This window comes from Ciona robusta, unplaced genomic scaffold (assembly GCF_009617815.1).
Source record: "Ciona robusta unplaced genomic scaffold, ASM961781v2 AP042737.1".
Lineage (NCBI taxonomy): Eukaryota > Metazoa > Chordata > Ascidiacea > Phlebobranchia > Cionidae > Ciona > Ciona robusta.
In genome coordinates this window covers 133,163-160,659 of record NW_028323116.1, presented here as the reverse complement: position 1 = coordinate 160,659, position 27,497 = coordinate 133,163, and the positions used below count along the sequence as shown (strand labels likewise).

General features: G+C 39.7%; 2 protein-coding genes, 1 long non-coding RNA gene and 2 pseudogenes across 3 annotated transcripts; 2 read left to right on the top strand and 3 right to left on the bottom strand.

Moving 5' to 3' along the window:
* Positions 1 to 4,681: 4,681 nt before the first annotated feature.
* On the bottom strand, positions 4,682 to 9,460 carry LOC149724243 (uncharacterized). Its single transcript, XR_016386735.1, has 3 exons — positions 5,821 to 9,460; positions 5,220 to 5,423; positions 4,682 to 5,154 (listed from the first exon to the last, which is right to left on the bottom strand). It is a non-coding gene; the product is annotated as an uncharacterized LOC149724243 (long non-coding RNA).
* Positions 9,461 to 9,562: 102 nt separating this feature from the next.
* LOC149724242 (uncharacterized) lies at positions 9,563 to 12,691 on the bottom strand (annotated as a pseudogene).
* Positions 12,692 to 16,450: 3,759 nt separating this feature from the next.
* Positions 16,451 to 18,151, top strand: LOC149724241 (uncharacterized; annotated as a pseudogene).
* Positions 18,152 to 21,781: 3,630 nt separating this feature from the next.
* Positions 21,782 to 22,854, top strand: LOC149724240 (uncharacterized). Its single transcript, XM_089893229.1, has 2 exons — positions 21,782 to 22,271; positions 22,303 to 22,854. The coding sequence occupies exons 1-2, from the start codon at positions 21,834 to 21,836 to the stop codon at positions 22,852 to 22,854; spliced, it is 990 nt and encodes a 329-aa protein (XP_089749355.1). The 5' UTR covers positions 21,782 to 21,833.
* A 3,620-nt stretch (positions 22,855 to 26,474) lies between these two features.
* LOC149724239 (uncharacterized) lies at positions 26,475 to 27,090 on the bottom strand. Its single transcript, XM_089893201.1, has 2 exons — positions 26,991 to 27,090; positions 26,475 to 26,898 (listed from the first exon to the last, which is right to left on the bottom strand). Exons 1-2 carry the CDS (start codon positions 27,060 to 27,062, stop codon positions 26,632 to 26,634), a joined length of 339 nt encoding a protein of 112 aa, XP_089749327.1. The 5' UTR covers positions 27,063 to 27,090; the 3' UTR covers positions 26,475 to 26,631.
* Between the last annotated feature and the right edge of the window lie 407 nt (positions 27,091 to 27,497).

Here is a 27,497-nt window from a genome sequence, read left to right as displayed (position 1 = left end):
ACATGCCCTCCGGCGCTTTCATGGTCAGTAGCCATTTTAAGGAAGCGTGATCGGTGCGTAATAAGAAGTCCTGACCCCACAAATAATGTCGAAACTTTTTTACACATTTTACCATGGCTAATAATTCACGAAACCTGGTACAATAATGACGTTCCGTTTTGCTTAAAGTAGAACTACAGTAGGCAACCACTTTTTCCACACCATTCACTACTTGGGAAAGAATACCTCCAATACCTGTGTCACTCGCATCAGTATCCAAGACAAACTGAGTCTCACGTAAAGGATACGTCAACACCGGCGCACACGTCAAGGCCGACTTTAATCTTATAAAGGAAGATTGGCACACGGGAGACCAGGAAAACAAAATATTTTTGTGCGTTAGAGCTGTTAGTGGAGCAGCGATTGAGGCGAACCCTCGAATGAAACGTCGGTAATATGAAGCAAAACCTAGAAAACTTCGCAATTCCTTAACATTATTGAGTCTTGGCCACTCACCAACCGCTTTCGTTTTCTCAGGATCGCAACGAACTCCGTCCTCACCCACTATATGACCTAAATATTTCGTAATTTTAGACAAGAATTCGCACTTCTTTGGATTAAGTTTTAACCCGGCTCTTCGGAGGCGACAAAACACGACTTCCAGTTCCTGTAGAGCCTTCGTGAAATCGGTAGAAAAACAAACAATATCGTCGATATACACAACACACGATTTAAACAGTAACCCAGCCAATACTCGTTCCATTAACCGTTCAAACGTGGCCGGGGCATTCGTCAACCCGAAACACATCACCTTAAAGTGAAAGTGACCTTTTCCGGGTAACGAAAACGCGGTCTTCTCCTTATGTGCGGGGTCCATTTCTACTTGCCAGTAGCCACTGGCAAGATCCAACGTGGAAAACCATTTGGACCCGCCTAAGACGTCGAGCATTTCCTCAATGTTGGGCAAGGGGTACGCATCTTTTTTCGTAACATCATTAAGTTTACGAAAATCTATACAAAATCGTTGAGTACGGTCTTTTTTAGTTACCAAAACAATAGGAGAGGATCACGGGCTTCGACTGGGCTCAATCATGCCTTCACGTAACATTTTCTCAATCTCCTTTTCGGCAAGCTCGTGCTTAACCCACGACATTCTTCGTGGCGGTTGGCGTATAGGCCGTGATGCTCCAGTGTCAATTTTATGCTTGACAAGCGCGGTCCGTCCAGCGTTTACGTTTCTTTATTAAATTCCGGTTTGATAGTAGATAGCCTCTTCACAAATCTCTGCAATCAGATATTTCACCAACAAGATCTTTTTCAGTAAATAACACAATAGACAAGAAGAAGAAATTAGCCTCTTGGATGAATATTCTTTCTATATATTGCAATCGTGTATGTTTGAACAAAGTTAGAAATAATTTTTTTCCCATTTTTCAAACGTAGATTTGAATAAAGCGAAGAAATATGATCAGGAACACAAATTGTTTTCATGATTTTTTGTGCAAAATTTTCCGTTAGCGTTTACGTGTTTATCCGGTTTGATACAAAACAGTAGAGCTTTTTTAAATAAATCTCTGCAAAAATGTATTTTTTCTCATATTGTAATCGTAGATATTTGAATAAAGTTGGAAAATATATTATTGGTATAAAGCGGAGAAATATTGTTTCCTTGTTTGCAGATCATTTTTCACCCAACCAAACACTCATAAACAACTTCCTCTGACTCTATCTACAAGTAAAAAGTTATGAATTTATGTTGTCTCCACATACAAAAGTGGCTCCTTAACGTGGTTTGCACTGTGTCAAGCAAAATTCAATCACTTTTCTTAAATCATAGTCACCCGATTGTTAATTTTTACAAAGTAACATTAAAACTATTGTCTTACATCATTTCGTGTGTGTCCCGTTTCAGTCGGTTCTTTTTTCGTCGACTCCCCACTCGCTATTATCCGCTCATTTGCTCGCAGGGGAGCACTCTCATTATTGTGGCTGTATTATCGTTGTCACTGTCAAGTCTGGAGTGTAAATAAACCCGCATTCAAATTCTTGCGACACCTCCTTTATAGGGTTTTCCAGTGCTTCAATTGTATTTTCCGTCCACGTTGACACCTCTGCAGCTGGTTTCAAGCGGTTGTTTAAACCTCTTCAAACAAATCTCTGCAATCAGGGGAAATTTGCGTAAGTGAAATTAAATTAGCCTAAATAATCTTATTACATCATGCTATTACAGATGTTTGTTTGTGTTCGAAAATCTTGGGAGATGTGATTTAAATGCATTTACAATAAAACAAAAATAAACTTCATTGAATAGTATGAATAGAGTATGCAAGTTGGCAAAAAAAACAAAACTAATGCGGGAAGATGGGATTCTTAAAGCACATATTGCCAAATATTTCCAAAATCAAAATAGATGACAATTTATGGTAATACCACGAATTAGTACTATCATTCCTTTATAAATTGACATCAATTTAATAAAATCTAATAAAACACAAGAAAAGTTATTTAGCGATCCGCATAACAACTGAAATTTTACAAATTCGAAAACACACAGGAAAAAATGGGACAGTTTAAAATCATTTTTAATTTTAATTATTAAGTGTTTTTATAAATAGGAATATAACGTAAATAACACGAAATAATACCTGTACGCTTTGAAAATTAAGTTTAAACATTCTTTTTCTTGCCCTACTGCTATATTTAACATGTTACCTAAATTGGTATTGTTTGAACGAGAATGAGTTTTGTTCGAACAAAGTTTAAACATTCTTTTTCTTGCCCTACTGCTATATTTAACATGTTACCTAAATTGGTATTGTTTGAACGAGAATGAGTATTGTTCGAACATAAATGGATAAATATTGTATCCTACATACGTATATGAACTTGTAATAACAGAAAATTAATAATAACTGTTAATACAGTTTTTATTTTTGCTACAAATTGGGTATTACTACTGTTTTTGGCACAAGCCACTTCTCATAAATTAGCACCAAGTGCAAATGACCAAATTTCGAATATATTTTCAAAATATTATTTTTTTATTATATCAGTATCTTAGTTGAAAACCCCCTGCAGTATAAATTGCTAAATGTAAAGCAATTCTATTGAAATTAAAAATATAATCATGGACCTAAAATCTAAATCTAGCTGACACGCCTTCAAAACAACTTTCATGCACATCGCAAAAACCAATAAAATCCTCACGTCTTTTGTTGTTATGCACATATGCCACACACAACGACAATTGTGAAGAGTTTGAAATGTCCGTCGTTTCGTCGAATATTACACAGTAATATTTGGCCTTTTTTACTCTTTCGAGAATGACACTTTTAATTTCCTTTGCGCAATAGTAAATTAACTGGTTTGGAACAGTTTTACTGATGTATGTTGCGTTGGCCGCTGCATTCTCTAGATGACATTTCAGCGCAGTATCGCCACCAGCAACTCTGTACCTTAGAAGTTCTCTAAAATTGCCTTCGTTGACCAAAGGTTTTGCTTCTTCAATAATTCCGTGGCCGTGGTCCCTATGTTCCCGAAAAGCTATGTTCTGCCTGCCCAGTAACAAAATGGTTTCGACGATAGGTTTTAACCGCTTCCTATTTTCCTCAACTTGCTGAAGTCGATGCGAGCGAATTTTATTGGCGATGTCGTTCCTCGGTTCAAAAAACATCCGCAAAAAGTCCGTTGCGGCTTCGACAGCATCTCTGTGATATTGCTGCTGTTCGTGTTTAACAAGTTCACCGTCCTTGCCCAAAAGTTTTGCGAAGAGTGTCAGGGGTGCTGTTACAAGTTTTTTTTAGGTGCACCTGTTTATTGGATCCTCCCATCCCGCCGACAACAAATAAACAGCAGTACTTGCAAAAAATCCCCTTTCCAACATCCGAATAGACAAGCCAAGGAATTTTTTTCAAATGTGAGTGCTTTAAAAATCTTTTCTCAATCTTTCCCTGTTTTTGATGTGTTGAATGAGGCAAGACAAAATCATCGGAAGGAATCCAAGGTGATTCCAGCAATTCACACTTCGTTCTGTCAGAAATGTTGCATATATTCCCGACATAACATCCTATGTCATTGGACTGGCGCAAATACCTATCTAATCCCCCAAAAACTGATATTGCATTGGGGACACTGGTAAATATTCTTTCACTTTTTCAGCAGCTCTCATCCACAAATCATCTAAACTGACATACAGCAAACCTGCATTATTTTCCGTCTCATCTTCAACGGATACATCGACCTCAATTTCCAATATTAAACTCTCTAAAGCAGATTCAGTTTCCAAGAAAGACATTTGTGTGTAACTTCAGTAATTAACTAATTGTTTCTCTGCAGCTTTAATATAGGCAACCATGCGTGACGGTGAATAATCTCGTAAAGCTGAGAAGAATGGCAAATCCACCAACGGCGGTAAAGAGCGTCATTGCTTTTAGTATATATGCTTTGCTTATACACTCTTGCTGTCCTACCGTTTTGTCCCTAGCTTTTCGTAATGCATAAAGATCGAATATTAAACAGTCGTATTGCGTAACTATTCCATCTGGCGTAACTCTGTATTTATGATTGAGCGACACATCTTGCGTTTTTCCAACAAGGCAGGAAAGCAAACAGACGCCACTTTTCAGTGTAAAACGTTCTTTCCTGTTACTGCTTTCGCACATGCAGTGGCGCAGCCAGGGGGGATTTCGGGGGTCGCGACCCCCCCTTTTATAAAAAAAATATATTTAAAAAAAAATGATAATATTTTTTGGGGGGGAATTGAAAATTAAATTTTAAATTTTGTTATGCGGCTATGACTTGAAAACGTATAGGTTCGTTTTAAATAAAACATGCACTACGTCGAGGCTGTGGACTATGCTTCGTTTTTCAACCAACGAAACCAACAAACCTTTACGAAAACGAGATTTTTATTACACGATAACGTAAGTTTCAAATGTTTTTTTGTATACAAAGAATACGTTTACACAAGTAACTTTAGTCTTCTTGCTTTTTGCTGTCTAAACTGCATAACAATTTCGTCAGAATCGATATTAACGTCCCGATGAACTGCGAGCAATGACAGACCGTATAGGCGCGTTCCTGTCCTATTGTGCTGCAAAGGTATGTTTTCAACAGTTTTAACTTTGAAAACGATGTTTCCGACGATGATGTTGTTACAGGAAGGGTCGCTATTATCTAAAAAATACAAATCGTTCGTGGATAAAGGTCACTTAACGAAAAAGAAATAACGCGCTACTTACTTTCAGAAGTGTATGTATATTTGGAAAGAACTCAGCCAGGATTAGCGGAAGCCAATGAAGTTAAAATATCTACCGGCAGGCTGTCAGCATCTGAAATCTTCCACTTATTTTGCCAGAAAGTTATTTCAGAATGAAATGTTTCCTGCACATCGTCCGTCAAATCAGCTTTATACCAATTTACCAGCTCGTCCACTGCTGTAAAATCTGTAAAAAGGAGAAAGGTGTTGTTTCTGTATACAATTCAAATAAGCCAATACTATAAATTTAAAATACATACTACCCGTGGTAAGCAAGTGCTTTGGGACCAAACGAAAGCAGGTCATTGCCCTTTGAAACAACACAGAAAACCGCTCTTCTATTTGTTTTAATATGTCAACTATGAATGGTTTAAAAACGGAATCGTGTAAATGATCTTCTGCTGTTGCGGCCTGAATTCCTCGAGGTAGTATTAGATTTGTTAAAATATTATTATTCGATGCGAAGTCAAGACATTGATGGTACAATTCAGAAAAAAATTGCCGTGAATTTTCGTTCACACTTTTTATTTGTTGAAGCTTCGTGGAGAGAATGTTGTAGCACGAGATTAAGTCAACACTTTTACCTTGCAATGCGATGTGGACAGTCGGTGAGAGTATGACAAAACACTGGCCAAAATTCTTGAACGGCAGATGAGACCAAAATCCGTTAAACTAGACTTAAGACTGGATGCTTTGTTGGCAGTTGCAGTATTTGGGGAATCCTTCAGCGAATCCGAGGCGTGGAGTATTGAAGAATGTAGCTCAACAAAGATTTAGAGTTGTTTTGCAAAAAAAAACGTTATTAAATGTTAAATAAGTGAGTAGGATGTTGGTTTGATTTTCTAAACAATAAAAATAATATTTCTCAATGTAATGTAATTGCAAAAAAAACGTTATTAAATGTTAAATAAGTGAGTAGGATGTTGGTTTGATTTCCTAAACAATAAAAATAATATTTCTCAATGTAATGTAAAAATAATACAATTTAGTGAGTAGGATGTTGGTTTGATTTCCTAAACAATAAAAATAATATTTCTCAATGTAATGTAAAAATAATACAATTTATTGGCAGTGGCCGATTATTCCTGGGTATTAAAGCTTCAATCGAAGAGCTTAAAACCTTTTGCCGTTGCGGGGTTTTGAAATAAATTGCTGCATCTTGGATAAACGCAAAAGTGCGAGCAATTGAAGGTACTTTGCAAGCATGTGAAACAATTAAATTTAGAACATGTGAATTGCAGTGTGTGTATGTCGCTAGCGGATATTTGTTCAGCACGTGCGCTTGAACACCACGAAACTGCATTGCCATGTTTGCCGCTCCATCATATCCTTGACCGCGTAAATTGGATAGATCGAGCCCCCACATCTTTAACGTTTCAATAATTGAATTAGCAAGCGCATGCCCGGACATATTTTCCACAGCCACAAAACCCAAGAAGTCTTCTCTAATTTCTGGTTTATTGTCGTTGGCCACCTCCACATAACGGACACAAATAGACAGTTGTTCGATTAGCGAAACATCGCTAGTTTCGTCTGCTAGAACTGAGTAAAAGACCGCATCTTTCACCTTGTTCACGATGCATTGCCGAATGTTGCTCTCGTACAAATTAATAATTTCGTTCTGGACTTGCCAACTAATGTAGGTTGCATTACGCGGGGAAGTTTTAATGTGATCTAACAATATTTTATCTCCAGAAGAAACCTTGTAACGTAGCAATGCTCGGAAGTTCCCTTCGTTTATACCACTTTCAAAATCTCCGTCATTTACACTTAAAGGGCCGCTATCTCTATGACCTCTCAGTGCAAAGTTTTGACGTCCACACAATTTCACGGTATCGATGACAATCTTAAAAAATTCTCGATTCTGTCGTACTATTCCACCCATTTGCTCAATCACAGTTCCTGTTGATGGGTTCTATGAAGTGAGGAACCCTTCTGCTCGAGCTTGAGCCGTTCGGTGGTATTCTTTTTGATAGTGTTCTTTTATTAGCTTTCCAGCTTTTTTGATATTTATCTTTGAGTGATTAACGAAAGTGCCTAATGCACTCCAGCCAGCTCGTGTTGGGGCAAAAACGACGCATATTTTACAGAAGGCCTCAAGCTTTACTTCACTATATGTCAACCAGGAATATTGTTCCAACCACTGTCTCTGTAATTTCAAAGAAACACAACTGGAGGATGGTGTTGGATGTACAAATCATTTCCTGGTTGTAATTGTTTGAGCAATTGAAAATCTCTCGAACGCTTGCAGAATGATTATCAGTAACAATTGCCCTTACAGAAAAACCATGCCCACTCAGAATAGACAAACAATCAATAAATTTTTCGGCCTTTCATTTACCATCCACTTTCGTTTCAGGGCATGCTTTGATAACAATCGGTACCGACTTCTTCAATCCAGTTTACTTCTGCTAGTACATTTCATCAGCAATCAACGCAACATCATTTGAAATACCACCCTGTTCTTTCATAAAGCTTAACGGCTATCACTGCATCGACGTTTTTACTTTTTAACTTTTGTAGCAAGGATATCGATGGAAAAGCAAACTTTTGCAGCAACAATTTATAAGCTTGTACAGATGTGTACCTCAACAAAAGTGAAAAACGAATTAGATCACACGAATATGGGTCCTGTGATTTTTTTTTCATACAACTTTCTGTTGTTTAATTCTGTCACAATGTTGTTTCTATTTTCCAACGAATCTTCTATGTTCGAGAGGTAACTAGAAAAATTGGCCAACATTGAAAAACACTCCAATCTGCACTTTTTATTAAAATTAGTAAACCAATTTGGAAGAGGCACAGGGATGTTTTTATATTGCAATTCATTCAAGTTGGGGTCTATGGTGATTATTGCCTCGTATATGGAAGGAAATCCTTCAGAGTCAAACTTCATTTTATAGTATGTTGCGTGTGTTTCACATCGGTGAAATTGAAAACCTGGACAGTGATCAGCAGAAAAGTCCATGAAAGATTTGACTTTGTCTCTTTCAACAAGCTCGGGAAATTGATCTTGTTGAAATATTCGCTTGGAAGGAAGCTTTCTAAGTGGCTGGAATATTTAGTGTTGATGGTCTCACTTATTGACCATGCTTAATAATTCTGGTGGCTTCAAATTTAATCTAAATAAAATTATGAAGGTGTGCTGCATTATAAAACTTGCCAAATGCCTGTCTACTCGATTAAATATAACCAAAACGTAGGTTTTCTGTGTTGGTAAACGGAATCTAATTGCTCATCTCTCTTTATGGTAAATAAACTTTATGCTAAATAAACATTTTGCGCTGCTTTATATGTCTGGTATGATTTTAACCAACCAAGAAAATATCTCTGCCATACGTTCTGTGATAAACTGTAAGTTAAAACAACCTACAACTGGTATTAAACCTACCAACAATTGCAAACTGCATTCAAAATGAAGGAAATCAACCGTGACGTAACAGTATTATAAAGGGCATTTTATTAGTTTCGGTGTATTGAGTAGGCCATGGTCTACGTGACCCACAAGCCTATTTCTTCTCCTATGCCTTAATCTATATCTATTTTGCAGTTATACCATAACGTTCTGTCCCTAAGATTATTTAAACATATTATGTTAACGTCGTATTATTTACTTACTACCGTTTTAATAGCATTTTCAGTTAATCTGCCGCTGGAGCACCGAGCGCTTGCATATCTGGCCACCTCACATGATTCATCATAAAGGCACGAGCAAGTATACATCAAATCTCCTCATCGAGCCTAGCCTACATGCTACAAAACAAAAGGTGCCGTTCTGCAACCTACAAACTGTCGTGAAAAGTGAAGTAACGACGATCAATTTAAGATGAGGTACAATGAACAATATGCGCGCTATGAAAACATTTCGAGTGGTGGCAGCCTATGTAGCGATTGAGCGTGTTTCGAGCACAGATATATATTACGGTTTTCCAAATTAACTTTATGCGTAAAGATCGAATATTAAACAGTCGCATTGCGTAACTATTCCATCTGGCGTAACTGTGTTTATGATTAAGCGACATATCTTGCGTTTTTCCAACAAGGCAGGAAACTCCCAGTCGGCCGTTCAGCGAACAGACGCCACTTTTCAGTGTAAAACGTTCTTTCGTGTTACTGCATTCGCACATGTGTTTCATTCCATAAAGTCCTCATTTTCTGTGTTTGGAGGGCAGCATCCTCACGTTTGTTCGTCTAATAAACATTCACCCCAAATTTACTGAGGTCTTTAGATTGAATAATAGTACATGCTTGTACCACACAGTTTGAATAATAGTACATGCTTGTACCACACAGTTAACATATGCCGTGTGTAAAACTACGTCTTAATCAGTAAGCTGGTGTCACCATTTTCTGTTTGTGTGTGTATGTTAGAAAACGCCTGGGACCCTTTAATCTCGTGGACAGGCAAGTTGGGTTTCGCAATACCGCTCTAATAAGCAACCACTGCTTATTAGAGCAATCGTGGAAGGATCTGATGAGCTTCCGTCGGTCTCGGGAGATAATCACAGAATTTTACGCACCCGCACAGTGATGCCTTTTCCCGGGCAAACGCGCCACACAGCACGTAACTGCCTGCTGGCACAGCGGACGCGAGTCCACAGGCCAGAAGGCAGGTTGGCGCCGGGTTTGCGAGTGCTATTCCCGTTGACGTCATCACCAGATAGATAACGCGCCTAGTCCGAAGGACCTGCTTCAGTGAGGCCGCCAAATTTAGCGGCGTAGAGCTTCAGGCGCGCCGAAGCCGTCGCGGACACTGTGCCGTCGGGTGACGTTAACATCTTGAACCCCTGGGCGACCGTCAAGTATGCTGCTCTCACTGCATACCGACCTCTCGGACGAACCCTCAGATAAAAGCTGAGACTTGGCAGCAGAAACCGTTTCAGAGCGATCAGCTTCTGGTGTGGTGTGAGGAACGTTGTAAACAGCCGTTGGAGCCTTGCACGGAATTCCTTAATCAGCTGGGATCCGGTGCGGGGAACACTCATGACGCTAGTCATGGCGCCAAGGTATTTATAGTGTTCACCGGGCCGCAACAGGGGCATCTCTACTCCGTTAAGGAGCAGAGGATCTCCTCCAGTGCGACCCTCCTCCCTCCCCGCAACGTCCTCCAGCCGATCAGGCCACACTTCCGTTGATTGAATGCAAGGCCTGCCCAACGGCCGAATTCCTCACACACACCCAGCTGACGTAGCATCTGATCACGGTTTTCCGTGACTACCACCAAATCGTCAGCGTAGGCCAGGACTTGAGTGAGCTTACCACCTAAGCAAGCCATCCGGTAGCCATCATTCCCGGCACTGAGCCCCGATATTAGCACCTCTATTACCAGGTTAAAAAGAATGCCAGACAGGGGGCAGCCCACCAGGTTAAAAAGAATGCCAGACAGGGGGCAGCCCTGCCTGACACCTCGATCACATATCACCGGTCTCAATAGCCGATGATCTAACACGGCAGGTCGCACCGGTGTAAATATCCCTCACGAGTTTAACCAAGTAATGGGGAGCATCGACGTACCGAAGAACTTCGAGCAAGCATTCATACCGGACGCTTCCGAACGTCAAGGAAGACGGCAAGAAGATTCTTGCGCCTCAGCTTGGCGTCGGAAAGGACGGTATCCAACATGAAGACGTGCTCGAACACACCGTCAACTGGCATAAACCCTTTCTGGGGCGCCGAGAACACCCCGCCATGTTTCGCCCAATCTGAACACGTCTGGCGGTCACAGCCGCGTACAATTTGTACAAAGTGCGGCAGATGCTGATCGGTCTCCAGTTTCCCACGTCCTGAACGTCACCCTGAGCATCTTTGCAGAGCAGGGTGACGCTACAAGTCCGCCAAGCGTCCGGAATACGACCGTGCCTCCTAACGATTTCCAAAAGGCGCGACAACAATCGACCACTAGGATCGAGGCCCTTCCAAAATCGATAAGAGAGGCCAACCGAGCCCGGAGCGGACTGAACGTTTAGGCCACTGAGGGACCGCCTCAACCTCCTCACTGGTGATGGCAACATCCGCTTCAGCTTGGATTACTAGGGACGGGGACGCGTCGGCCGCGTACCGTCTGTGGGCGATCCAGCCGGGCATGGATACTTTCCGGAATTTCCGCTCTATGATATCGAGGGGAATCCCGCAGCGACGCTCACCGTTCGAACCATCAAGTAACTTACGGACCGTCCCTTTCATGTCCCTCCAGAAGTCGGCACGAAGACGTGCGCCCTTAGGGTATCGTGGCCGCGAACCGAGCTCGGTGCCACCTCCACTACTGTGGCCTGCTACCGGCCGGGGATCGAAATCCTTACGGCCGGAATCGCGGTTTTTCATCGCTTGGTTCGCCGCACCACGATTGTAGGACGCGCGACTGGGAGCCTGAAAGCAACTGCGTCCAATACTCCAGATCCCGGTCAAATTTAAAAAAATTAAAATCCTCCCGCTCGTGAATACTTAAGATACTCACGGGCCACTTTCGCTCGTAAAAAAAATCCGGGGTTCTGTTTTCTGGAGAACCGAACTACTAATAATAGTGTCGAGATCAACGGGTGATGCCGACTCGGTCCCTGGCTCATTTGGCTTGGCACGGCGTGGTCGGGCACCGGGGGGATTGGACTTAGATTTTACTTTGGCGCCCGACCGGGGGAATTTAGGGGGTTTGATTACTGGGGAAAAACTCGGAGTAGACGGGGGGGAGGTTTGCTGATAATTAGGGTTCAGCGTCGCAGCCAACCTAACCCTCTGTGAGGCAGGGAAAGGACGCGATTTTTAAACCTCTACAGGGTTGGTAGGAAAGGCTTGAAGGAGATGCCTTTCGGCCGCGGGGGTGGCAACCGAGGGCCAAAAAAGCCTGAAGAAGGCAGGGTGGGGGACAGCGGTCGCAGTTCTCCGGATGACACCCTGTCTAACAAGTCAGACAAGTGTGCCTCCACGGAGCTTACGGACGCTGGGGGAGTTAGGAATGGGGGAGCTCGAGCGAACGGACGGGGGGACGCTGTGGTCGGAGGGACGACCTACCCAGGATCGGGAAAGACCCCCGCGAGCCGGAACTCGCAGAGGAATTCAAGGGGAGTCCTCGCCGGCGATTTTGACCGAGGATGGGGGACGAGTCGCTCTCGGACAAAGCCTCGAACGACCCTGTGTAGGGAGCAGTGACGGAGGATGTTCCGGTTACGCCAGAACATCCTGAGGGGGTAGGAGAGGTAGGGTCTATAAAAATTAACGGAGGGGATGATGAAAAAGGTGACTTCACAGTCGCCGCGTAGGAAAGAGGGGATGGGGACTCGAGCTTTACAGGCCGTAGGGTCGAGGGTGCTACTTTGGGGGGAGGAGCTTTGTGAGGGAAGTTGGAAGGGGAGATAGTTAAGGAAGTGGAGGGTTAGATTAGCAGGTGGAGTGGGCGAACTGCGCCCCACCCTTAGGTGAAGAGAGTGGCCAGTGTACAATTTTCCCGCGACCGCGGAAATGCGTAACGAATGCGGAAATATTTTACCCGAAACAAATATTTTAAATTTAAATTTTTTTTCGTATGCACGTTGTTCCGCAAAACCGTAAATAATAATACAATTCTGTTTCTAACTCAATAAAACACAAATTTAACATGTGTCTAAATATGAAACATTGTTACGTCACAAGTAATATTGTTACGTAGATAATTCTTTTATTGCCTTTATCGGCGTATGAATGACTGCATGTAACAAGCGGTATTGCGACACTAACCAATTACACGTAGACGTGGTAATACTGTTTTGCCTTATGGTATTCACTCCTGTAAATAAAGTTACTGTTTAATTAGTATCTTAGTCTTCTGTTAAAAAGAAACGTATTATATGATTTTTAAATTTAAAGTAAAAGGAGATAATCGTTTTTCTGGCATGCGAACGAGGAGCCGTCCAGCATTTTTACTGTATCCATTTGTATGTGTTTTTTTATAAATTGTTCATTATCTTATTAGAATTGATATGAGTTCAAAGCGTAAAGCTAGTCGTTTCGAGTTTAAGGCAAAGCAGTCAGCGAGTTGCTATATTTGCGGAAAAGTCAGCGAGTTGCTATATTTTAGATCGCTTGAATTTGTGAATGCGACATAGACGAAGCACGCATCTAACAACGTTGTTGTTAAATGCTCTTTTACTGTTTGCCACATTTTTTTCAATTTAGGACAATATCGTTTGTATAATAAGTCAAAATGCCTGCAACATTGTGCTGTTCCTGGCTGTAGTTACAGGCGTAGGATAAATGCAACACACTCATTGTTTACAATTCTGCGTCCAGCAACTGGAAAAACCGAGGAAGAAAAGAAACATAGACAGACACGCTCACTAATTTTATCAGTCAGTACACAGGCTGGTGATAAAATAAAGGATGTGCTAACAGAGGAAATGTATAAATCTTATTTATATTTGATAGTTTTTGTAGATATACCAAAATGCACAATTTTTTACTTGAGTCCAAGAAAGTACCTAGTTAGAAAAATGTTATTCTTCAATTAAGTGATACAATTCTGAAATAAATTTATTATGGAATTGTGATAGTCTGATATAATGTAGAACTGCAATCTGCGAAGTTCATTTTAATAGCAATGACATCACCAGAAAAAAACATACGTGCCAACAGATTAAGACAAGGATCTAAGCCATAAGCAGACATTTTTTCACAACTTCACGCAAAAAGTCAATGGAAAGGAATACTACTGTGCCAGCTGTCAGGCATAAGAGCATTTTAGACCTTGAAAGGGCACATCTAAGCGCAATGAAAGGTTTATTGACTTTAGGTTATTCTGTTAAATATTAGTAGTATTTGTAAATTTTAGTAATGTGGCAGAAAGGTGGTCATTTTATTTGAATAGGTATGGTTTCGAGGCGGTCTTTCAGGAAGAAGAGGTACTAGTTCCCAGAAATTGGTAGGATAAGGTAGATAACTGACACTATGCAATATGGATAACAATTGCAAACTTGTACCATTTTTCACACATGTATATTATTGTTTTATTTTTAAAGTGGTATTCGGTTAAGATTTCCGTTGGAGATATCCGATATGATTAACAGTGTGTGGTAAGTGGTTGTGAATTTTCACTTGCAACATGACAAATGGGGTCATGCAATATTGACAGTGGTGCAACCGCTCATTGCAAAACAGCTGATCGATAACAAATTGGTAAACGTTTTTTTGCATCTAACTGGCATAAATAGGATTTTGCCTGTTTTAACATTAGTGTCGGATCCGCGACATAAGTTTCTTAAATTAGACAATGATGCCACAAGGCAAGAAGTGTACGATCGTCTTAAAGGACAGATCACAGGGTTTGCTGCTAAAAATTTTGATTTCGAAAAACATCTTCAAAGTGAAGGTACAAACGAAGCACATACACATACATTTGACCCCTTTAAGGAATTGAGCTGGAAAGACAAAAAGAAGCAAACAGTAGTCGCACCAGAAGACGAAATTGAGGCATATTTTCGCGAACCTGCGCAGCCATCAGACTCTGATCCGCTACAGTGGCAAAAGCTTAACGCAGCGCGTCTACCTACAATGTTGCTCATGGCCCGCTGTCACCTACTACAGCAAATGTAAACATGGTAATGTTTTTAAACAAAAATGCACATATGATCGTATAACTCGGGGTTCCCAAACTGCGGCCCACAAGAGCAATAAATGGCCCAGAGCAGTGCTCTTCAACCTTTTTTGGGGTTGGTAAACCCCTAAAGTTGTTGCGACAAACTCCTGCACTCCTGATTACTTTAACGTAAAATTAAAGAACTGCGTACGAAAATTCGTCCCAGTTTAATTGAAAGGCATCGCTAATCAAAATCATTAGGAGCAGGTAGTTTGCAGTTAAAGAAAAGACTAGTTTCGCAATTTTCAGTGATGCAAGATATAGAATTCATATAAAAAACTGTGGGAAAGTGGCTAAATTTGTTAAAAATGATCAAAACTGAATATTATTGCTAAAATTTTTGAAGTTTGTGATGCACCCTTGTATAGCCTTTTGCACTGGTGCACCCCAGGATTAGTTTGGTCGTGCACACCGGTTGAAGTGCACTGCACTAGCGGACATCAAAATTACCGATTGCATATGTTCACAAATAACATATTACTTTAAAAAATCGTCTAAAAATGTTTTATTGATTTCTGTGATAAGTTATTGTGTGCTAACGATATTCCAACTTACCGCACACGATACAGGACCTTAAAGGGGCATACCAACGAAAAATAAAAGTTTGTATATGGGATAGAGATATGCCCAAATGTGACCTAAAGGTACCATCAAAATTTCTTAAAATAATACAGCTTTTAAAAAAATGCGTGAAAAAAATCCGCTGGAGTAAAAAAAATTCGGCTGTTTTAACAATGCATGGGATTTCCCAAAACAAAAAAAATCACTTAACTTTGAGCCTTTTTTTATTTTCTAAATTACTGAAGAAAATTCGAATTTTATTTTGGATTTGGTATAATGAATGCTTTCTTTTTGTGAATATATAAAAAAATATAAAAGTGTGAACTTTATTATGTTTTAATTTTTCGATTGAACCTAACTACATACCAGATTATGCTGACCCCGCAATTTTTCAAATCTAATATTTACCACGAACAATTGACATTTTTAAAAATAAAATGGTACAGCAGGTACCAGTCAGACATATTGAACATTTTAATATAAAAAAGCGTTAAAAATTAACTAATATAAAAAAGTGCTGAGTCAGCATATTATGTAGCCATGTTCAATCGAAAATTAAAACATAATAAAGTCTATGACTTGTAATAAATTCCGCGAATCTGACCCTGATCTGATGTACATATAGTTGAACGATTCTAGTATAGTGAAATGCAGTATAATGATCTGGTGCTACGAAAACCTAACCAACAAAAATCAAGCCCAACCACTAAGCATATTATGTAGCCATGTTCAATCGAAAATTAAAACATAATAAAGTCTATGACTTGTAATAAATTCCGCGAATCTGACCCTGATCTGATGTACATATAGTTGAACGATTCTAGTATAGTGAAATGCAGTATAATGATCTGGTGCTACGAAAACCTAACCAAAAAAAATCAAGCCCAACCACTAGTAGTAGAGAGAAATATATATCTAAACGTTATTGATGACAAAATGCTTTATCATGTAATTGGTATGAAACGCTTTGGTCACAAATATGTTCATGTTGGGGGATGCACGGCCAAACATTTTTGTAGCAATGAAGCCGCCCCTGTATTCAAAACGCATAAATTACTGCCACCACAGCTTGCTACTACTGCCATCCAGGACATCCTGTGCGCCTCCTTCAATCTGCTGCCAATATCGCGACGTCGAGAATCACAGCTTTTTTGGAACACCTTCTTAAGCCCGTTAGCATTGATTTTTGCAGATCACTGATCGATGAGTATTGTCAAGACAGTACGGAGTACCTTAAAGTTCTTATTAAATGGGAAGAACGGGAAGCTGAAAACATCGAGGGCAGGTTAAAAGAATCCACACTCCATATTGTGGCGGGAGATGTTACAGCTTTATATCCCAACCTGGAACGGAACCTCATTAGAGAAGCATTGTACTGCGCACTTCGCAATCATTCCACTTTCCCATCACGTGGTATCAGCGCCGTTGTCGAACTAACTATGTTTTGTGTTGAGAATGTCGTGTTAAGGCATAACGATACCTTTTACAATCAGAAAAAAGGGATTGTGACTGGCAATAACAACTCCGTCTCACTGGCCAACATAGCTGTGCACTTCATTTTATTATCTGCTTGTCCAGTTCTAAAGAAGGCTGAAGTATTCCAAAGATATATAGATGACATCTTATTCATATCGTTTGGAGATGGTACCACTGCGGAAATCGAGTCGACCCTTAAAGAAACTTTTCAAAGGTATGGCCTTCAACTCACATTTCGTAAAACACAAAGGAATGTGGCGGACGTGTTAAATTTCTGGATGTGGACCATGTTATTGACCCAATGTCACCATTTAATTTCATCACGCGCAGTTACACAAAAGCCACCGCGTCACAACGACTGTTTCTACATGGTTCCACACATCGCCCGCGAGCCACCTTCAGATCAATTATGTTTTCAGAGGCCCTTCGACTGCGACGACTTAATCAAAGGTACAGTGATTTCAGTGACAGTTTGTGCCGACTTGAATCTAAGGCGTTAGCATCATGCTTCCCTAAAGATTTATTCACCGATGTTTAAGACAAGCTGAAACTTGGAAACACCAGTTCAACACGTCTTCAGATACCAAGGAACATCCTACAATACTGGTTTGGGCTACGAGCTTCCCACACCTCGTCAAATTTTCAGATAAGGAAAGGCAATTGCAACCCAAGGCTCTCGTTACCTACAGAAAACCACCGAACCTCCAAAATATATTGACGAACTACAGGCGTATTGCGCATGGGAAGGATAACTTTAAATCTCCCGGTTCGTATCCATGTGGCCACTAAGCCCTTTCTGGCATGCACGGCCAGCACAAAACGAGCATGGTCACCCCCAACACGCAACTTTCCACGCCACGAGGTATGGTTCACCTCACACAAACCCTCAACTGCAAATGCTACGGCATATATACGTGACCACTTGCAAATTTTGAGATAGTCAGTATGTAGGTCAAACCAAGAATAAATTCTCTACCCGCTGGACGGCGCACAGGAGCGTGTGGAGATCGTTCGATGCTACCGAGGTCAATGACGGGACGGCACTCCTTCATCATTATGTGTGCAAGCACCCTAACATACTCGTTAGAAAACCGCCTGTAGCAGAATGTTATAATGTCACGTTCGTGGAATAGGCACCGGCGAATCTGCTAGATGTTTGCGAGGACAAGTGGTACAACAAAATCTTGGCCAACAGTAATATCAAGAAGATGATACTACCTCGTATCAAATAGTTTTTCACTATTTTGCCTTTTGTTTTTCAAAACAAAAAATTGTATTAATGAACTCTTTAAATGGTACTGATTCTTTGCTCCAACAACATTTTGCTGCAACATTTAAGATAGTGAAGGTGTGTTACGCCATAGCAGGAACATCAACAGAAATGAAGGACTGGTCATTTGTATCTCGTCTTGGCGTACTTCAGCAAACAAATTCATTTGATTGTTGGGTACATGTCATTGCTAACGCATTTAGCATCATAAATCAACTTCATGCTAACGCATTAAGCATCATCAAACAACAGAAAAAGTGTGGCAAGATGCAGAAGAAGCGGTAATCACAATAGAGACCCATGAGTTCGAAAGTGTAATCGGCAAAGCGCCAAAGCCGCTAAATTGGGGTGAATGCGAAGCTCTTAATTGCAGCGGAAATAAAGAAAAACAGCTGCAAATTTTTTTTTGTAACACGTAGAAAATGGTTCGCAAATGTTGTTTACCTGCTAAAGTTGGTCTTTCGAAAACATATTTTTCTTATACAAAACAATAAATGATGTCCTAGTGTTTTTACATACTCGTCTCATAATATAGTAGTGTGGGGGAAGATGGGACACCTAAGCATATATTGCCCAATATTAGTAGTGTGTGAGAAGATAGGACACTTAAGCATATATTGCCCAATATACCTAAAACGAGCATAAAACACATTCCCGTAATTTACCCGTAACTGGTGTAGGCTTAAAACAAGCATAAAACGTATTCCCGTAATTTTCCCGTAACTGTAATATGCTTAAAACACATTCCCGTAACTAGTAAATACCTAAAACAAGCATAAAACACATTCCCGTAATTGGTGTAGTCTTAAAACACATTCCCGAAAATTAGATTGCGATTCCCGTCGTTTCCGTATTTCCGTAAATTAGTATAACCATTTCTAATGGTAATTCCCATGCATATTGCGCCACGGCCAATTTTTTTTACTCCAGCGGTTGAATTATGTTATGTACTAACCGAACCTAATCTAACCTCAAAGAACAACATAACATATATTTTGTGCTAGCTAACGGTAATCATCCTACCTCACAGTACAATATAGCACATATTATGTGCTAACGGTAACCTAACGCCATTCATCTTATCCCACAATACTACTATAAAACCGATATTGTGTGCGCTAAAAATCTTACCCACAGTATTAACAAACATCAAGTGCTAACGGTATCCATCTTACCTCACGGCAGATATCATGTGCTTACGGTAACGATCTTACCCCACAGTTTACTACACAACAGACATTTTGTTCTAACGTTATCCGACTTATCCCATCTGACCCCACAGAACTATGTAACACATAATATGTGTGCGGTAAACATCTTACTTTTGTTTTATAACATATATTATGTACTAACGGTATTCTTCTTACCCTTCAGGTTCATATAACGAGTATATTGTGCTATACATTTAACAGTACTATACAACATATGTATTCTGTGTTGTATCCTATGTTACCCCAGAAAAATATGTAGCAGGTACTATGTACTAACGCTATCCATATCCATCTTACTTTATAACAAGTATTATGTGCTAGCTAACGGAATCTTTCTTATCCTACAGTATAATATAAAAGATATTATGTTCCAACGGTAACTATCTTACCCCACCGTACTAATATAACAAATGTTGTGTGGTAAAAATCGTACCCAATATATTATTTAACAGACCGATGTGCTAATGGTATCCATCTTACCCCACAGCACTGTATAACAGATATTATGTGCTAACAGTATCCCATCTTACCTCATAGAACTATGAAACAGATAATGTGTGCGGTAAACACCTTACCCACAGTGTTTTAAAACGGATATTATGTGCTAACTGAATCCATTTTAATTCCAAGGAACAATTTAAACCCGATATCATATACTTACGATAACCATCTTACCCCACTGTAATATATAACATAGATAACGGTAGCCATATTACCTCACAAAACTGTAACTACATATTATATGCTAACAGTGTTTATCTTACCCCAGAGAACTATATAACATATATAATGTGCTAACAGTATCCATCTTATCCAACAGTACTATAAAAAATATATATATTATGTATGGTATCTCCTCCAATGTTACCCCAGAAACTATATAAGAAATATCATGTGCTAACGGTAGTATCCCATCTTACTCCATACGACTATGTACAATAATGTGCTAACCGAATCCCATCTTACCTCATAAGACAATATCAGATTATGTGCTAGCTAACGGGATCAATCTTACCCTACAAAACAGGTATTATGAGCTAACGGTAACCATCTTGTCCTATACAGTACTATATATACAAGAAATCCCATATCTAATGAATAAGCACGGCTTCAATTAATTGGCATAAATAGTAGAGTGGGGAAAGATTGGACACTTTTAATACATAATATCCAAATTGCCTGATCGTGCTTTAAATAGCTAACAGCGGTCTGTGGAAGTCGTGAGGATACGGTTTTATAATTCATTGATTGTTCTTTGTTTACTACCAATTGGAAAGAGAAAACTAAACGAAAAGGTGTCCCATCTTCCCCCACCCTACCATATTAATTAACCATTTCACTACAACGGTCGACTGGGAAAAACAAATCAGAAGTAACCAACAAAACGGGTTCTAGTCATTGGTGACTGTTGAGTAGTAGGCAGAATGCATTCATACATGTATTATAATTTATAACTAATGAAACTTACGGATGTATGTCGTATGAGAATTGAGTGATTGGTAAAGAATTTGTGTAAATACGCTTTGTACGACTGCTGTACCATGTATTGACTTGTAAACTTACACTGGTTAACATTGTCGTCGCTTAAAAACGTTTGCTCATCATGAATTTAGACAAACCATAATCACGCAATAATTAGGTAATGTTAGAAGTTAATATTAATCATATAATGTTTATTTAAAAATAATGTTTCAATTACGATAAATGATAATAAGGTATAAGATTATCGTTTTTATTACGTCCCGACTTAAATGGAATTAGTTTGATTTAGGTATGGCCTTCAACTCACATTTCGTAAAACTCAAAGGAATGTGGCGGACGTGTTGAATTTCTAGATGTGGACCATGTCATTGACCCAATGTCACCATGTAATTTCATTACGCGCAATTCTATTCTATTCTATTTTGTATGGGTGAGGTCCGTGAGAACCTGGGATTTAGGCCAGACTTGGCCCATTACCCCAACACCCTTGTACGTCCGGAAGTGAGGTGCTCGCGGTAGTGAAGTTCTTGTTATCATGTTCCGTCTCCAGTGTTCCGACCAAGTCCCGTTTTCTGTCCCGATTCTTGACCCGTATATATAGGACTCCATCTGCAGACTATTTCTGCGAACTCGTTCCCCGTTCCGACCAAGTCCCATTTTCTGTCCCGATTCTTGACCCGTAGGACTACATCTGCGGACTATTTCTGCGAACTCGTTCTCCGTTCCGACCAAGTCCTGTTTTCTGTCCCAATTCTTGACCCGTAAATATAGGACTCCATCTGCGGACTATTTCTGCGAACTCGTTCTAACACGATTCGCGAACATCATTTGAGAACTACACTCGTACTCACAACGTCAAAACCGGACGCTTCCACAGAAGATTTATCCTCGTCTGGGCAGCGAGTCACCACATATATGCAACTTTGTGGGTAATTGTTTTTTTCCTGTATATGACTGTAACTTGGACAACCCATTAGTGACCGCTGGGTTGGAGCAATGTCCGTTAAGTGTCTTGCCCAAGGACACATACGCCGATCAGTGTTAGTACCACCGTCGAGCAGCGGGGGCACTTCGGTTCTCGATTCAGGCGCCCAAACCACTGAGCCACGGCGCCGGACCTCACGCGCAATTACACAAAAAGCCACCGCGTCACAACGACTGTTTCTACATGGTTCCTCACATCACCCGCGAGCCACCTTCAGATCTATTATGTTTTCAGAGGCCCTTCGACTGCGACGACTTAATCAAAGGTACAGTGATTTCAGTGACAGTTTGCGCCGACTTGAATCTAAGGCGTTAGCATCATGCTTCCCTAAAGATTTAGTCACCGATGTTCTAAGACAAGCTGAAACTTGGAAACACCAGTTCAACACGACTTCAGATACCAAGGAACATCCCACAATACTGGTTTGGGCTACGAGCTTCCCACACCTAGTCAATAGATAAGGAGAGGCAATTGTAACACAATGCTCTCGTTACCTACAGAAAACCACCGAACCTCCAAAATATATTGACGAACTACAGGCGTATTGCGCATGGGAAAGATAACTTTAAATCTCCCGGTTCGTATCCATGTGGCCACTGTGGCATGCACGGCCAGCACAAAACGAGCATGGTCAGCCCCAACACGCAACTTTCCACGCCACGAGGTACGGTACACCTCACACAAACCCTCAACTGCAAATGCTACGGCATATACGTGGCCACTTGGAAATTTTGCGATAGTCCGTATGTAGGCCAAACCAAGAATAAATTTTCTGCCCGCTGGACGGCGCACAGGAGCGTGTGGAGATCGTTTGATGCTACCGAGGTCAATGACGGGACGGCACTCATTCATCATTATGTGTGCAAGCACCCTAACATATTCATTAGAAAACCTCCTATAGCAGAATGTTATAATGTCACGTTCGTGAAACAGCCACCGGCGAATCTGCTAGACGTTTGCGAGGACAAGTGGTACAACAAAATCTTGGCCAACAGTAATATCAAGAAGATGATACTACCTCGTATCAAATAGTTTTTCACTATTTTGCCTTTTATTTTTCAAAACAAAACAAATTGTATCAACGAACTCTTTAAATAGTACTGATTCTTCGCTCCAACAACATTTTGCTGCAACATTTAAGATAGTGAAGGTGTGTTACGCCATAGCAGGAACATCAACAGAAATGAAGGACTGGTCATTTGTATTTTGTCTTGGCGTACCTCAGCAAACAAATTCGTTTGATTGTTGGGTACATGTCATTGCTTACGCATTTAGCATCATCAATCAACTTCCACTAAGCCCAACTCTATCTCGTCTACGTTGACCAGAGAATGGATAAAGCAAATCGTAAATAAACAACCTAAAAAAACAAAAGGAAATCAAGAAAACCGCTAAGCCTTGTAAAAAAACAAGCAAAAAAAGTGTGGCAAGATGCAGAAGAAGCAGTAATCACAATAGAAACCCAGGAGTTCGAAAGTGTAATCGGCAAAGCGCCAAACCCGCTAAATTGGGGGTGAATGCGAAGATCTTAACTGCAGCGGAAATAAAGAAAAACAGCTGCAATTTTTTTTTGTAACACGTAGAAAATGGTTCGCAAATGTTGTTTACCTGCTAAAGTTGGTCTTTCGAAAACATATTTTTCTTGTACAAAACAATAAATGATGTCCTAGTGTTTTTACATACTCGTCTTATAATATAGTAGTGTGGGGGAAGATGGGACACTTAAGCATATATTGCCCAATATTAGTAGTGTGTGAGAAGATGGGACACCTAAGCAAACATTGCCCAATATAGCTAAAACAAGCATAAAACACATTCCCGTAATTTTCCCGTAACTGGTGTAGGCTTAAAACAAGCATAAAACATATTACCGTAATTTTCCCGTAACTGTAATAGGCTTAAAACACATTCCCGTAACCTTCTCGTAACTAGTAAATACCTAAAACAAGCATAAAACACATTCCCGTAATTGGTGTAGGCTTAAAACACATTCCCGTATTCCCGAAAATTAGGTTGCGATTCCCGTCGTTCCCGTATTTCCGTATTCCTGTAAATTAGTATAACCCTTTCTAATGGGAATTCCCATGCATTGTGCCACGGCCAATTTTTTTACTCCAGCGGTTGAATTTGCGGTTTTGAAACTCATTTTTTTCAAACGCTGTTTCGTATTTTGAAACTTTATTGGTACCTTTAGATCACATTTGAGCATATCTATCAATTAACAATTTTTGATTTTTCGTTGGTATGCCCCTTTAATAATATATGTTATGTATAACCGAACCCAATCTAACCTCAAAGAACAACATAACATATATTTTGTGCTAGCTAACGGTAATCATCCTACCTCACAGTACAATATAACACATATTATGTGCTAACGGTAACTATCTTACCTATACAGGTATATTAGGCAATCATTATGTGCTAACGCCATTCATCTTACCCCACACTACTACACAACATATATTTTGTTCTAACGGTATCCCATCTGACCCCACAGAACTATCTAACAGATAATGTGTGTGGTAAACAACTTACTATATAACATATATAATGTGGTAACGGTATCTCATCTTACCGCAGAAAACCATGGAGATCATCTGTGCAACAATATCCAACCTACTACCCCACGGTACTATGAAAGAGATATTAGGTGCTAACCGAATCCCATGTTACTTCGAAGAACAATATAACATATAGTATGTGGGTGTCCATCTTACAATATAACATTATTATGTAGAGGGTGTCCATCTTACTCCACAGCACTACATAATACATATTGTGCACTAACAGTATCCATCTTACCACAGTACTATAATAACAGTTCTAATGCAGCTAACGGTATATCCCGTTTTACCGCACAGAACCATATAATATATAGTTGAGTGGGGGAAGATGTGACACCTTCAGCACATTATCACAATATCCCAATCGTGTTTTAAACAATTACCGACGGTTTATGGAAGTCGTGAGGTTATTGTTTTATAATTCTTTGAATGTTATTTGTTTACTACTAAATGGTACGAGAAAATAAAGCTAAAAAGTGTCCCATCTTCCCCCACCATACTGTATATTATGTGCTAACCGATTCCACTCTTATTCAAAAGAACAATATAACCAATATTATATGCTAATGGTAACCGTAGATATTATGTGCTAACGGGGCGTTCTTTTTACCCCAATGGTTTATATAACAAATATATTGTGCTAACAGTATCTATCTTAACTACATAACATATATTGTGTGCGCTAAAAATCTTACCCACAGTATTATATAACAGACATCAAGTGCTAACGGTATCCATCTTACCCCCGGCACCCATATAACCATCCATCTTACCACCCGGCACCCATATAACAGATATCATGTGCTTACGGTAACGATCTCACCCCACAGTTTACTACACAACAGACATTTTGTTCTAACGGTATCCCATCTTACCCCACAGAACTATGTAACAGATAATGAATGTGTGCGGTAAACATCTTACTTTTGTTTTATAACAGATATTATGTACTAACGGTATCCCACAGAACCATATAGCACAAATAATATGCTAACAATTTTCATCTTACTCCACAGGACTATATAACATATAATGTGGTAACGGTATCTCATCTTACCGCACAAAACCATGGAGATAATCTGTGCAACAATATCCAACCTACTACCCCACGGTACTATGAAAGAGATATTAGGTGCTAACCGAATCCCATGGTACTCCGAAGAACAATATAACATAAATTATGTGCGGTGTCCATCTTACTCCACCACAGTACTATAATAACAGATGTTATGCAGCTAACGGTAGCCTATATCCCATTTTACCGCACAGAATCATATAATATATATTATGTGCTAACCGATTCCATTATTATTCCAAAGAACAACATAACCGATATAATATGCTAACGGTAACCGTAGATATTATGTGCTAACGGCATTCTTTTCACCCCAATGGTCCATATAACAAATATATTGTGCTAACAGTATCTAACTTAACTACATAACATATATTATTGTGTGCGGTAAAATCTTACCAACAGTATTATAACAGACATCATGTGCTAAAGGGTATCCATCTTACCTCACAGCACTATACACTGTAAACTGAAACCTTGCAAATAAAGCAACAGAAAAGGTGGACCCACATTTCCACCCGCGTTTTTACAAAAGCAACCTTGAGGTTGCTTTTGTTGAAATCTGCAACCCACTGTTTCCACCCTTTTTTATTATATCTGCAACCCATTGTTTCCACCCTTTTTTATTAAATCTGCAACCCATAGGATGGCACTAATATGCAATAATTTTTTTCAGTAAAATTGTTCAAAATGAAATTTATTTACATATTTTAGCCTGCATAATAAGACATGAAATACAACTGTATGAACCATAGACTCCTTAAGATAAGAACCGGAACCTGCCATGCTCGGGGTTTGTAACTTGAGTCCGAGGGTTAACTTGAGTCCTGGACTAAAATGACTTCTAGAGAAGCTAGAGACACATTCTTGGTATCCATATTAGGGTATTTGAGGATGGTGAGTTCAATAATAATACTTTCAACACCATCCGACATTAAAATATAATATTTGTTCTTGAAATAGATCTCGGATGGTGTTGAAAGTATCATTATTGAACTCACCATCCTTAAATACCCTAATATGGATACCAAGAATGTGTCTCTAGCTTCTCTAGAAGTCATTTTAGTCCAGGACTCAAGTTAACCCTCGGACTCAAGTTACAAACCCCAAGGTCGTAACCTTCCAGTCCTTATCTTAAGGAGTCTATGGTATGAACAATTAATGCAATTAGCAGAAAAGGTTGATAACGTTTTGTACACTGTTTGTTTGTACTTTTGTGTCAGCGGCGAGGAAACCGATCAGTTCGATTGTTTTCTTAATGTTTTTGGGGATCACGAGGTCGAATACCCAGTAACAACAGAAGACCAACAGCACGGCTTCTTTTAGGTCTTCTGCTGTGCATAGCTTTGTACGGTGAAGATAGATCAATGGTTGTTCATCAGTATCGATAAAAATACTTGGGTACGGTGTACTTGTGATGTCATCGCTGCCAGTCTGCAGTTATAAAATTACAGATTGAAATTAATCAAAACTTAAACAATGAAAACTACATAGGTTTTGATTGGTTTAAAAAGTGTTTATCTTACCATGTGAGAAAACAGAAAATTGTCGTCTTTTTCTCTCACCAATGCTGGGAGACACTGGAGAGCATGGGCCATATCTGCATAGAACACAAACAGTACAGTGTTAAATAAACTTAAACTAAATGAGCAATAAACAGAGGTTGAAGTTGAAGAACAACATAACAGTTGAAGAACAACATAATGATTGCACAGTTTTTAAGGTAGTGAGAGATTTTACAAAATCAGAAACCTGGGTTGGCAAATCAAACAAATCTATTGATTTACGATTAGAAAAATCAACATAGTCATCACACAAGCATAAAGTTTCACTTTGCTCATAACATTTTTGCCTTTGTATTCTAACAGCAACAGAATGGCAAACATTTTTAAAATTTTTGGTAGTGTTTACTACTTTTTTTACTTTTCTATGATAGGATTCAAACCTCATGCACCATAGGTATCTCAATGGCCCATGCTGTTGAATCAAACGAGCGTAATGCAGCATAAAATGAAATTTTGGTTTGACGAATT